At 38.4% G+C, this 15100-nt stretch overlaps 1 protein-coding gene across 2 annotated transcripts in view; it reads right to left on the minus strand.

Moving 5' to 3' along the window:
- Nucleotides 1-663: 663 nt before the first annotated feature.
- The window catches only part of RXYLT1 (ribitol xylosyltransferase 1), a 28054-nt gene continuing 13617 nt past the window's right edge, over nucleotides 664-15100 (minus strand). For both annotated transcript variants that reach the window (XM_079937094.1, XM_079937095.1), the window contains 3 exons: nucleotides 12685-12999; nucleotides 10441-10611; nucleotides 664-1766 (listed from right to left, as the gene is read on the minus strand). In XM_079937094.1, the coding sequence (XP_079793220.1) occupies nucleotides 1349-1766; nucleotides 10441-10611; nucleotides 12685-12999 (904 nt within the window). In that variant the 3' untranslated portion in view covers nucleotides 664-1348. The remainder of the gene's footprint in view (nucleotides 1767-10440; nucleotides 10612-12684; nucleotides 13000-15100) is intronic.

The raw sequence follows: 15100 nt of genomic DNA on the forward strand, positions 1-15100 counted from the left end.
AGTTTACACTTGTTCAGTATCTATGGCCATTCATATAATGAGACAAAAAGCTCCTGGAAGGAATGATGATGTTAATTCCCTGATTTCACAGGAGTTAAGCCATAGGATTCCTGAGTAAATAAGAAGCCAGGCAAAGCAACTGATTGAGCCCAAAGTCGCCTGTATCCTTTCAGGAGCCCAAGGTCCTGAAGATACAAGACCACTCTCTCAGCCTTAAATCAAAGCCGCTGCTCCCCGAGGGCATGAGACAGCCTTTGCACCAAGCACTCTCCTTTGAGTTGGCTAGTCCTACTCCATACTTCAACGACAACTTCTGTTGAGTTTAGATACTAATTTTCTGGCTCTTGACTGCCCCCAGTCCATGTTTTGTATGGATTATGACCAAATTCTGTATCTAGGCACCTACCTCAACATATGTGATCCAACAAAACTTGAGTAATCTAAAAGTCTAACTCTGTAAGATTTGTCCGCATACATTCCTATCATGACATGATTACTCCACAATTGTGGAAATGATCATGTGTTAAAATATTTAAATTTAACCCTATTATTAACTAGTAAGGAATGAAAAATGAATTGGAAGTTATTACAATTATTTAATACTTTACATATTATTTCATTTCATATTTACAACCAACCCTATGAGGTACCATTATCTCCGTTCTACATGGAAAGGAACCAAGACTCGGAACAATGAGGTGGCTCTGCTCAAGGTCCCCAGATAGTAGGTGCAGCAGTAAGGTTTTTTGTTTTTTTTTTTTTTAATATTTTATTTTATTTTAATTTTATTTTTTATTTATTTATTTATTTTTTTTGGCGGTACACGGCCTCTCACTGCTGTGGCCTCTCCTGCTGCAGAGCACAGGCTCCGGACGCGCAGGCTCCGGACGCGCAGGCTCAGCGGCCATGGCTCACGGGCCCAGCTGCTCCGCGGCATGTGGGATCTTCCCGGACCGGGGCACGAACCCGCGTCCCCTGCATCGGCAGGCGTACTCTCAACCACTGCGCCACCAGGGAAGCCCCAGCAGTAAGGTTTTAACCCAGGTTTTGTCTGACTCCAAAGCCCAGTCTTTCCACTATCAATGCTGCTTCTCTAGAGAGGGTTTAAATGAATGAGAAGAGTTGATTATGCTGAATCACTCAACTTTGTGCAAATGAGTTTGAGTAACATTTTAACTTTATTTTCAGGAGTGGCCCAATAAGGCTGTACTTGGTCAATACTACAGACATAATCTAGGGTCTAGGGGTAACTTAAAGAACATTAATAAATACACAAGCACACACACACATACCCAGTATTAGAAATGATTTAAAAAATCAGATCTTAGCTCAAAAAGATGAACTACAGTTAACCTTTATTGTTCTTTAGAAATGAACTTTCCACAATATTAATAAATCTCATTTTTAGCTCTGCTTTGAAGTTTTGATACCAGTGAAGTAACCTTTTTCTTCTTTGAATCTTTTCTTGTAAAATTATAGTTTTCTCTTTTTCTAAAATAGCAGGAAGTTCCTTCCAGTTCTTAATAAAGATAAAGGGAGCATTCATGGACTTGAGTAACTGCAGAGGAGCATTATGGTAAACAGATGAATTTCCACAGCTGCCAGCTGTCATTACGTCTTCTACCACAGGAACGGAGCCATAGGAGCAAGCCTCATATATTCTGTAACACTCCGTGTTTACTCCTGCTGGGCACAATGTGAGATCACTCTGACGCAGAGCATCTTGATAATTCTTAAGGCTTTCATTTGTTTCTTGAGGCTGCCACCTAGAAAATCAGAAGAAAACCTGAAGTTTTCACTTTACTAAGCATATCTTTTGTGGAAGAAAATATTTTATCTTTTAATGTTGGTTACAAGAAATGGTAAACACATTATAGAGATGGCAGGCAGAAGAGATGAATAAAATCTTGCCCAAATAGATTTCTTGAAAATATTTAAGAATTTGAGAAGTTTACAGCTACACATTAAAAAAAATCTAGTGGCCATACAATTTCTAAATGAAATTGTAATCACCCAAAATTTTGTGAGTGCTCGTCTTCTTTCTCTACCTCACCCTCCATCCAAATTCCTGCCCTTATGGAGCTTATTATCACAGTTCTAGTGGTGGAGACAGACAGTAACCAGGTCAAGTCAGTAAATTATTTAGAAGGTGTTAAGTGTTGTGTGGAAAAATAAAGCAGAGAAGTGAGGAGGGAGTTTTTGGTAGGATGGTATTGCAACTGTAAACAGGTGATCAGGGAGTGTCTCACTTCATGGGCATCTGAGCGGGGAGCCAGAGGAGAGGGAGCAAACCACACAGATATCTGGGGGAAGAAGAGAGCATAGAGCAAGCATAAAGGTCATGACATGGCATGTGCCAGGCATGCTCAAGGGACAGCAAGGAAGCCAGGGTGGCTAAAGCAGGGTAACTGAAGGGGAGAGGTGTAGAAGATGAAGTCAGAGCACCAATCACACAGAGTTTTGATCAGAGGGGTAACTGACCTCATCTATGTTTTATCAGAATCTATCTGGCTGTTGTGTTGAGAAGAGATTGTATGGGGCAAGGGTAGGAGCTAAGAGGCTAGTTAGAAAACCAGACGTTCCCTCCTGACTGTTCCTATTTTCTCAGTGAAATAAGCAATAGGGTCATAAGGTAAGAGCAGTTGGGAAGAGAGAAGAAGGTATGAAACAATCTTCCAGGAGAGAGGAAGAATACATGGACAAGGGAGATGGATGACTGCTGGACACTCAAGGGTCAGGGTCATATATATATATATATATATATATATATATATATATTTAAAGTGAGATCAATTGGCACCTTTCTCCAAGTGTGTTTGGCTGCATGGGTGAAGGTATGGAGCAGGTAAGAGAGCTGGATTTAACCAGAGTTAGGGTTTGCTAGATTAAGGAACTAGGGAGCTGAATGTATATGTGGTCATGATTGATTATGAAATTTAAGTGGGTAAAGAATAAAGTAAAGATGAGGTGGGTGAAGGACAATGAAATGGTATTAGGAACAATGAACTGTAAGTCCCAGCTAAATTGCTGAAGTCAGATTATTACAGGGAATGAGCTGGAATGATAGAAAATGATGTTTACAGAGAAAGAGATGCTAGAATTTGAGATCATGCAGTATGTGTAATCATAAGTTCCAGGAAATGACCATGACAGTGAATGGCTGAGGTCAAGTGGAGACCCAGATTGCTGGGGGAGAGGAAGTAAAGGAACTGCAAGACCAACGTGATGGAAAGACCATCTATGTGGATTTGGGAATCACTAAGAGTGAGGCTGGAAAAAATGTCGGAGAGACTGAGAGTAGGCCAGGAACTAGACTCTTCCAAGAATTAAGGGGATAAACCCAAGGGTCAGTATATGATTTCTCTTTTCTTTTAGGAGTTTTTTTAAAATTAATTTTATATTGGAGTATAGATGATTTACAATGTTGTGTTAGTTTCAGGTGTACAGCAAAGTGAATCAGTTACACATATATATACCTCCACTCTTTTTTTAAGATTCTTTTCCCATGTAGCTCATTACAGAATATTGAGTAGAGTTCCCTGTGCTATAAATAGGTTCTTATTAGTTATCTACTTTATATATAGTAGTGTGTATATGTCAATCCCAATCTCCCATTTTATCCCTTCCCCTTATGATTTCAAAGAGAAAGAATAATGGATAGTTTTGTCTGCTGGTATTAGATTCAAAACTGGAGGTTTTAGGGAGGGAAAAGGGAGAGTGGTCTGGAAGCAGCAATGAGAAGGAGGACACCTACTCCACCTCCTGGCTCAATGGTAGGAGAGAGATTTCAAGAATAATTCTGTTCCCACAGTAAGCTTTGTTATTTTGCCCTCACTCATTCCATTCTAGGCACACTGTCCCTTGTTCCTCACACATGGTAAGCATGCTTCCACCTTAGGCCTTTATATTTGCTCTTCCCTCTGCCTGGGCAACTCTTCTCCCAAAGAGACATGAGGCTCACCCCTCTGCCTTTTTCAGTCCTGTGCTTAAATGCAAACTTCTAACCAGCACTTTCCTTGGCTATTCTAAAATATCAAATGCTCCACTCCTGACCCCAAGTCCTCTCTACACCTCCTCTGCTCAATTTTTTTACATGGTATTATGCTCAATTTTTTTACATGGTATTTATCATCGTCTGACACTATATATATATGACACAATATATTTTATTGGTTTGTCTCCTCCAATAAGCATTTAAGTTCTAAGAGGGCATGGACCCTTTTGACTGTTTTGCTCACTGCTGTATCCCTTTATGGCTAAAATAGTTTTTGGCATATAGCAGTTGCTTGATAAATATTTGTTGACTGAATGGATATAATATGATTACACTGGCCATTAGAGAAATGTAAATCAAAACTACAATGAGGTATCACCTCACACCAGTCACAATGGCTATCATCAAAAAATCTACCAACAATAAATGCTGGAAAGGGTGTGGAGAAAAGGGAACCCTCCTGCACTGTTGGTGGGAATGTAAATTGATACAGCCACTATGGAGAACAGTATGGAGGTTCCTTAAAAAAACTAAAAATAGAACTACCATATGACCCAGCAATCCCACTACTGGGCATATACCCTGAGAGAAGCATAATTCAACAAGAGTCATGTACCACAATGTTCACTGCAGCTCTATTTACAACAGCCAGGACATGGAAGCAACCTAAGTGTCCATTGACAGATGAATGGATAAAGAAGATGTGGCACATATATACAATGGAATATTACTCAGCCATAAAAAGAAACAAAATTGAGTTATTTGTAGTGACGTGGATGGACCTAGAGTCTGCCATAGAGTGAAGTATGTCAGAAAGAGAAAATCAAATACCATATGCTAACACATATATATGGAATCTAAAAAAAAAAAGTTCTGAAGAACCTAGGGGCAGGACAGGAAAAAAGATGCAGACATAGAGAATGGACTTGAGGACACAGGGAGGGGGATGGGTAAGCTGGGACGAAGTGAGAGAGTGATATGGACATATATACACTACCAAATGTAAAACAGATAGCTAGTGGGAAGCAGCTGCATAGCACAGGGAGATCAGCTCAGTGCTTTGTGACCACCTAGAAGGGTGGAATAGGGAGGGTGGGAGGGAGATGCAAGAGGGAGGGGATATGGGGATATATGTATACGTATAGCTGATTCACTTTGTTATAGAGCAGAAACTAACACAACAGTGTACAGCAATTATACTCCAATAAAAATGTTAAAATATATATATATATGACGTGGACCTGCTGGGGAATGGACTTGGGGATATGGGGTGGGGAGGGGTAAGCTGTGACAGGGCGGGAGGGTGGCATGGACATATACACACTACCAAGCGTGGAATGGATAGCTAGTGGGAAGCAGCCGCATAGCACAGGGAGATCAGCTCAGTGCTTTGTGACCGCCTAGAGGGGTGGGATAGGGAGGGTGGCGGGGAGAGAGACGCAAGAGGGAAGAGATATTGGCACATATGTATATGTATAACTGATTCACTTTGCTGTGAAGCAGAAACTGGCACACCATTGTAAAGCAATTATACTCCAATAAAGATGTAAAAAATATATATATATATGATTACGCTAGCAATACTGAATGGATATGATTACACTAGCAATAGAGTCAGGATTTCTTTTTTTCTTTTTTTTTTTTTGTATTTCTATGCCTGAATGATTGGTTGATTTTTTACAATTTCCAACCCCTTTTCTTTGAGTGAAACATTTCTTAAATTGTATAATGCTTTACAATTTTCAAAAGTTGCACACACATAATTTCATATAATCACATAATAACCCTTCTTCCCCCTCTACCTCTAAATTGCCGCTCCTGCTTCCCTCTCCTCACTGGTAACCACTAGCTTGTTCTCTGTATCTGAGTCTGCTTCTTTTTTGTCTTATTCACTAGTTTGTTGTATTTTTAAGATTCCACATTAAGTGATATTAAACAGTATTTGTCTTTCTCTGTCTGACTTATTTCACTTAGCATAACACCCTCCAAGTCCATCCATGTTGCTGCAAATGGCAAAATTTTGTTCTTTTTTATGGCTGATTAGTATTCCATTGTATATATATGTACCACATCTTCTTTATCCATTCATCTGTTGATGGATGCTTAGTTTGCTTCCATATTTTGGCAGTTGTAAATAATGCTGCTATGAACATTGGGGTGCATGTATTCGTATCTTTTCAAATTAGTGTTTCTGGTTTTTTTCCAGTTTTTTTGTTTTTTATATACCCAGGAGTGGAACTGTTGTGTCATGTGGTGGTTCTATCTTTAGTTTTTTAAGAAATCTCCATACTGTCTTCCACAGTGGCTGCACCAATTTACATTCCTACCAACAGTGCCCTTGTCTCCACATCCTCGCCAATATTTGTTATTTGTGTTCTTTTTGATGATAGCCATTCTGACAGGTATGAGGTGATATCTCATTGTGGTTTTGCTTTGCATTTCCCTGATGATTACCAATGTTGAGCATCTTTTCATGTGTGTGTTGGCCATCTGCATTTCCCCTTTGGAGAAATATCTTTTCAGTTCTTCTGCCCATTATTTAATCAGGTTGTTTGCTTTCTTGATGTTGAGTTGGATGAGCTGTTTATATATGTTGGATATCAACGCCTTATCAGTCATATCATTTGCAAATATCTTCTCCCATTGAGTGGGTTGTTTTTTCGTTCTGTTGATGGTTTCCTTTACTGTGCAAAAGCTTTTAGGTTTAATTAGGTCCCATTTGTTTATTTTTGCTTTTGCTTCCTTTGCTTTAGGAGACAGATCCAAAACAATATTGCTGTGATTTATGTCAAAGAGTATTCTGCCTATGTTTTCTTCTAGGAATTTTATAGTATCTGGTCTTATATTTAGGTCTTTAATCCATTTTGAGCTTATTTTTTTTATGGTGTTAGCGAATGTTCTAATTTCATTCTTTTACGTGTAGCTGTCCAATTTTCCCAGCACCACTTATTGAAAAGAATGTCTTTTCTCCATTGTATATTCTTTCCTCCTTTCTTCATAGCTAAATTGACAATAAGCGTGTGGGTTTATTTCTGTGCTCTCTAGTCTGTTCCATTGATCTATGTGTCTGTTTCTATGCTGGTACCACACTGATTTGATGACTGTAGCTTTGTAGTATAGTCTGAAGTCAGGTAGCATGATTCCTCCAGCTCTGTTCCTCTTTCTCAAGATTGTTTTGGCTATTTGGGGTCTTTTGTGTTTCCATACAAATTTTAAAATTATTTGTTCTAATCTGTGAAGAATGCCATTGATATTTTGATAGGGATTGCACTGAATCTGTAGATTGCATTGGATAGTATGGTCACTTTAACAATATTAATTTTTTCAATCCAAGAACAAGGTATATCTTTCCATCTGTTTGTGTTATCTTCAATTTCTTTCATCAATGTCTTATAGTTTTCTGAGTATAGATCTTTTACCTCCCTAGGTAGGTTTATTCCTAGGTATTTTATTCTTTTTGATGAGACGGTATATGAGATTGTTTCCTTAATTTCTCTTTCTCATAGTTCATTGTTAGTGTACAGAAATGCAAGTAACTTCTGTATATTAATTTTGAATCCTGCTACTCTACTGAATCCACTGATGAGCTCTAATAGTTTTCTGGTGGCGTCTTTAGGATTTTCTATGTATAGTATCATGTCATCTGCAAACGTGACAGTTTTACTTCTTCCTTTCCAATTTGGATTCCTTTTGTTTCTTTTTCTTCTCTGATTGCTGTGGCTAGGACCTACAAAACTGTGTTGAATAAAAGCAGTGAGAGTGGGCATCCTTGTCTTGTTCCTGATCTCAGAGGAAATGCTTTCACCTTTTCACCATTGAGTATTATGTTAGCTGTGGATTTGTCATATATGGCCTTTATTATGTTGAGGTATGCTCCCTCTATGCCCACTTTCTGGAGAGTTTTTATCATAAATGGATGCTGAACTTTATCCAAAGTTTTTTCTATCGAGATGATTATATGGTTTTTATTCTTTACTTTTAAATATTTATTTTCTTTATTTTTGGCTGTGCCGGGTCTTAGTTGTGGCACATGGGATCTCTGTTGAGGCACGTGGGAATATTTTGTTACAGCACACAGTCTCTTCATTGTGGCACGTGGGCTTCTCTCTAGTTGTGGTGTGTGGATTTTCTCTCTCTAATTGTGGCACGTAGGCTCCAGAATACGTGGACTCTGTAGTTTGCGGTACATGGGCTCTGTCGTTGAGGCACGTGAGCTCAATAGCTGTGGTGTGTGGGCTTAGTTGCCCCGTGGCATGTAGGATCTTAGTTCCCCAACCAGGGATCAAACCCATGTCCCCTGCATTGAAAGGTGCATTCTTAACCACTGGACCACCAGGGAAATCCTCCCAATTACTGTTTTTGATATCATGTTTTACATCTAATTGTTTTGTGTATCCCTTAACTCAGGGGTCCCAACCCCCAGGCCACAGACCGGTAGTGGTCCGTGGCCTGTTAGGAACCGGGACACACAGCAGGAGGTGAGCGGTGGGCAAGTGAACAAAGCTTCATCTGTATTTACAGCCCTCCCCACTGCTCGCATTACCACCTGAGCTCCACCTCCTGTCAGATCAGCGGCGGCATTAGATTCTCATAGGAGGGCGAACCCTACCGTGAACTGCACATGTGAGGGATCTAGGTTGCGCGCTCCTTATGAGAATCTAATGCCTGATGATCTGAGGTGGAGCTGAGGCAGCGATGCTAGTGCTGGGGAGTGGCTGCAAATACAGATTATCATTAGCAGAGAGGTTTGACTGTACAGAGACCATAATAAATCAACTGCTTGCAGACTCATATCAAAACCCTATCAGTGGGACTGCCCTGGTGGCACAGTGGGACTTCCCTGGTGGCACAGTGGATAAGACTCCATGCTCCCAATGCAGGGGGCCTGAGTTCAATCCCTGGTCAGGGAACCAGATGCTATATGCATGCTGCAACTAAGAGTTCACATGCCACAACTAAGGAGACTGTGTGCTGCAACTAAGGAGCCCTGGAGCTGCAACTAAGGAGCCCGACTGCCTCAACTAAGGAGCCCACATGCTGCAACTAAGACCCAGCACAACCAAATAAGTAAATTAATTAAAAAAAAAAAACCTATCAGTGAGTGGCAAGTGACAAGCTGCATCTTATGGAGTAGACTGGACATAAGCAACACACCTCGGGTGTCACTGTCTCCCATCACCCCCAGATGGGACCATCTAGCTGCAGGAAAACAAGCTCAGGGCTCCCACTGATTTTATATTATGGTGAGTTGTATAATTATTTCATTATATATTATAATGTAATAATAATAGAAATAAAGTACACAGAGTAAATGGAATGAATGCGCTTGAATCATCCCCAAACCATCAACACCCCCACCACCCCAAGTCTGTAGAAAAACTGTCTTCCACGAAACTGGTCCCTTGTGCCAAAAAGGTTGGGGACTGCTGCCTTAACTGCTTATCGTGGATATGGATGATTTTACTACTTTTGTATTTTAACCTCCCTACCAGCTTTGTGTGTGGTGATTTCCTACTTTCACTGTATGCCTTTACTTCTTTCATTTTGTAATCTTCTTCTTTCTAGTTGTGGCATTTTCTTTTTTTCACTTAGAGAAGTTCCTTTATCATGTGTTGTAAGGCTGGTGCTGTACTCTTAGCTTTTGTTTGTCTGTAAAGCTTTTGATCACTCCATCAAATGTGAATGAGAGTCTTGCTGGGTAGAGTATTCTTGGTTGTAGTAGAGTCAGGCGAGTATCTGCGCCAATTAATGTATTTCTAGATCTAAAAGGACATTTTTGTTTAGGCATTACTTCTCTGATGACTCTGCTTTACACATGAAACTCCATTTGTTTATCTAAAAATAAAATGAATGATCCCCAAATTTCTTCCTTCAGTCCATGAACACCTGTTTCATGATTACCATGTAAAAGATGGAAGAAAGTTAATGCAGTTAAATCCATCCATCCATCCATCCATCCACTCCCCACTTATCCTGGCCTACTTTATTCAAGGCCCTATGTTACATCTGGGGATTCAAAGAAGAATAGTACATGGCCTCTGTCCTCAGGGTGGTGTCAGTTTCCTGAAGGTGTGAGGAGTATGGCATGCCAGTCTTGGAACACTGAACTGGTTTGCCGAACATCTCAGAGATGAACCTAAGACCATTACTGTCATTTACAATCTCCTGTGTTCAAATCTGACTAACAAATATTATTGAGGAAACCTGAACAATTGACATTTGCATATGATAGTTACCAGCATTCCCCTTCAAGATGGACTACAGGAGAGTCTCTCTATTTTTAATGTATATAACATAGTTTCTTCACAGCTTTAATTACTCATGCATCTTCTGGAGAAAGACTGGTATTAATGGAGTTAAAAATGTCTGTGAAAACCTGTGCTGTCACACAAAGCAACTCTCAGATTGGAGACAAAATGGATGAATCAAGTAGACACAGAACTTACTGTTCTCTTGCTGAAACCCAACAAAGCTTATCATTCCCATCTTGTTTCAAAATGTTCATTAGTGCTTGTCTGGATGAATTTTCATAAATGGTTCCTACGAAATTACACAAGTATGGCCTTTCATTATGCAGCATTGACCAATTCGCCTCCACCACAGGAAAATTCCTGTATCTGTAAAAATAAGTACATGTGAGTTAATAATATATGACAATAGGGCTAGCAAAATTTCCATAATCTAACATCTTAGGTAGCATGATGATGTAGAGAAAAGAGATTTAAAATATGATTTTCTAAACCCCAAATTATAATTTTCCATGCTTACTTTGGAAAAGTTCCTAAATCTATTGACTTAAAAAAAATTCTCACTTTGACATCTTTTACAAAATTGCTATAGAGACTATGTGCCTAAAGTGCTTTGTTTTTTATATTCTTCAACTTCCATTACTTACCTGAAGTTATAAGACAGGTTGAATTTAAGACCTTAAAGGTATAAAGAATCTTCTACATTCATAATAATCATGATTTAATTAATGTTTTAGGCAGGTGATGGAAAGATTACAGAATACATACTGCTACAGCAAAGAACTCCAACTCCAAAGGCTTATCAAGTAGATAAAAAAAAAACAACCTTACATCCCACACAGGAGAGGCCTGTTGCAACTGGCCCATTCTAATAGGCATTTGGTAATTCCAGGCATCAAATTATGTGCCTGAACTACAACCTTCACATAAGAGAAAGCTTAACGTAACAGTTAGTCTGTAACAGGTTTTCTCGATTTCGGCATTACTGCCATTTGGGCCAGATAATTCTCCATTGTGGAGGCTGTCCTCTACATTGTAAGATATTTAGCAGCAGCCCTGGCCTCTATCCACCAGATGCCAGTACAACCTCCTCTCTCCACTTGTAACAACCAAATATATCTCCAGACATTGCCAAATATCTCCTGGGGGTGGGGGTGGGGTGAAATTGCACCTGGTTGAGAACCACTGCTCTATAGGAAAGATACTGGCTTTGTCCAACATTACCAGAGTTACTGTGAAGAAGTAATTCTTTTGTTTCAAAACATTTTACAAATATGGGCTCTACACAAGGGACAGATTTTTCAGAGCACCTTTAACTTGGCTATACCTAACAAACCTTTTTGTCTGCCCTACCCTAAGCCTGCTGAGTCAGAATTTTGTTGTGGAAGGCCAGGGAATATGTCTTATTAATGTGCTTCCCTGGTGATATTTGTGTAGCCAACTGGGCAGCAGTCTAAGGTCACATTTTGTAACCAGTGATAAAATAATGCATAATGAACATCTGATTCAAATACAGTATCATATTACTGAGCTATTTCATAATTCATCCATTCAACAAATATTTATTGAATGATTACTCTGTAGGCACTGTTTTAGGCTCTACAGATAAAGTAGTGAACAAAAGAGACAAAAATCCCTGCCATCAGGAAGTTTATGTACTAGTGGCAACTTAAAGTCAACTTACTGTTATTCAAAGCTCTCTATTAACAGAATGATACAAAATAAGTTTCCAGTTCTATAGAAAGACTTTACATATATTACATAATATTTAATTACCCTTTCTTTTTACACAACAGATTTGTGCAAATTCTATCAATCTTAGTCGGAGACCTGAGCATATTATAATCCTCCCAAACCCCAGGGTCAGTGTGCTCTTCATTTAATATTGGATCTAAAGTAAGGATTTAAGGGGAGTTCGCTGGCGGTCCAGTGGTTAAGACTCCACGCTTCCACTGCAGGGGGCATGGGTTCAATTTCTGGTCAGGGAACTAAGATCCCGCATGCCATGTGGCATGCCCCCCCTCAAAAAAAAAGAAGAAATAAAGTAAGGATTTAAGAAAACTCTATATCTATATACTTATATAGGTATAGTTATATATAGAGATTCTATAATTGTTTTAGGAAGGTCCGTCTGTCTGCCATCCACCGCTAAACATTTCTTTAAGGTACTAGTGATAAACTTTAAAATTTATCCTATGACTTGGGGTTCTAAAATACAAAAATGTAACTCATCTGCTCTCCTCATAAAAGTCTAAATACTCTAAAAAACATCATTATTACCAAAGCATGAGACCAAACCATATTTTTGCCCATACAAAAGGTTGTACACAGCCTCAATAAGCTCAGAAGAACTACATTTATTACAAATTTAAAACACAATCTTGCTGATACAGAAATTCAGGTCTTAGAGTCTAAAAACATGTAAGAATATTTGGTACTTACGTTGCTACTCCTAAAGGCCATTGAAAAACATCCATGTTATTAATCCAGGGGCTGTCATATATTATGAAAAGTAGTTCCACAGAGCCTCCATTTCTTTTGAGAAACTGGTTTATCCACTCATTATTACAATGTTCATTTCCAAGCAAAACAACAGCAAGATGCTGGAGTTTTTGAGTTTGCACTAAATTTTGTGCATAAAGTAACCACTGGGTGGCATAAAAGACCTTTGCTTTTTCTCTTCCATTTAGAATGAGTACCACATTATTCTCATCAACAGAGAAGTACCCTGGGACCACAGCTGGACCAGTGATGAAGCTGTTAAACACAAAACAAAAACAAGAGACAAACAAAAAGAGAACAAAAGTATTTGGTATCAGAAGTTTTAAATCATTTTATATAAAGTATATAATGAAACTTAATCCATGTTCTTTCTAGAAATAATTTCTATAACACATGTTTTTTTGAACAACTCTGGATGATGGGACATAGATGTAGATTAGTGGGAAACTTTGGTTGTAGACAGATTAATTATATGCAAATTTGAAAGTACCCACAGGAAAAAATATTTACCTTATATATCTAATAAAAGTATAAATATAAAAATTTGAATGGGAAGATATATATAACAAACTCACGATAGTTAGTGGTTGTCTCTTAGGAGGAAGGAAGAGGAAAGGGCCTGAGGAACAATACAAAGAGAGCATTTATTGCCTTTACTGGAAATATCTAATTCTTTTACGAGGAAAGTTAAATATCTGAAGCAAGTATGACAGAGAGCCAGAATTTGTTAGTTCTAGGTGGTGGGTAAATGGGAATCTACTGTATTACTCTCTATTCTTTAAGGTATTTAAAAAATATCATAAAAGGAACAGATACATGTCATAACTCACATTTCATATTATGTGCTGCTTCGAACAACCAATACCATTGAAATATTTTACACGAATATGCATTAAATACAAAAAATACCATTTAACCTATCGGAAACTTAGTTACAACGGTCCTAGGTTCTTTGCAAGCTGCTCAAACATTTCTTTATAACTTGCTAGAATCTTTTAATATTTAGTACAAATATGCTGAAATCCTGCTTTTTTTGCTTATTGTTGGGGATAAAAACTAACATTATTAAATGCCTTTTATATACATGATACATAGGCACTCTGCACAGGTTATCCTTTAACCTCCACAACAACTCTGCAGAGATTAGTCCCCCATTTTGCATTTGGGAAATCAGGCTTAAGTTGCACAACCTGTGATGGCAGCATCAAGTTTTGAATCAAGATCTAACTTCAGCAAAAAAACAACAACAAAAAAAACAAAAACAAAACAAAAGATCTAACTTCAGAGCTTGAGTCATTCCCATGACACTATGGTTAACAAGTACTCAAATTAGTAGATATTAGTTAAAACACAAAATATAAATATGTATTTTGTCTGTATATGTACTGTATGAATTCTATGACATTATTCTACAGTGATAATAAGCTACACGGATCAGAGCTGCATTTTGAGTCTGCTTTGGACAGGAAGATGCCAAATAATTCAGCAATCATTTAGTAATTTAAGAGAACGGGCAGAATCTGAGGGGTTAGGAAGCACTTTAAAGAGAATGATGATAATTATGATAGGTTTAAAATACTTATTATTGGTAGTACATGAACACTTTTTCTCTCCTTTAAAATTATAGGTGAGAATAGTTCTAATTTTATTGATCCACACAAATTAACAAAAGCATGATTCATTCAGGGCACATTTGACTGATCTTGGAATCTCCACAGCTCTCTTTTTGTAGAATGCTCTCACATTCCAGCAAGCAGGCATGTCAGCTCTTATGCTCTGACTAATTGGTTTTCTAGACCTCAAGGCCATGTTCAAGTAATAGTGAAAGCCCTGGGGTCAATGCTCTGGAGCTAAGGTATAGATCGGAGGTTCCCAAATTTTAATGGTTCCCAAGACTTTCAGTGTTTTAGTAATTTTTTCAAGCCAGAAGAAATGAGTAATGGTTCAGTTTTTTAAGTTGTTAGATCCAAATAACTTAGTATTTATGTCCTAAGAGCTTAGAAGCCACTTTAAAAATAATACACATACACTGAAGGAAAAAATAATATTCCTATTTCATTCTTAACTAACTACACATACTTAATAATGGGAGGTGTGCACCCACTGAGCACTACACAACTTCTCAAACCTTGGAATCAGAGAGGACACTGCCTCGGTCGCTGCCTGTTCCACTTTGATTTTTGCACAGTACTTGGATTTGATCACAGCAACCATAGGAAATCCAGCTCCTCAAATGTATGACATCTCTGAAATGGATGTAGGGTGATCTAATGTTGAAACTTGAACTACCTCAAACTAGTTTGCATGGTGTTTGACAGATATGAAGTATAATTGTGATTCCTACAAATATTTGTGG

Source organism: Stenella coeruleoalba, assembly GCF_951394435.1.
Source record: "Stenella coeruleoalba genome assembly, chromosome: 11".
In the NCBI taxonomy this organism is placed as follows: Eukaryota; Metazoa; Chordata; class Mammalia; order Artiodactyla; family Delphinidae; genus Stenella; species Stenella coeruleoalba.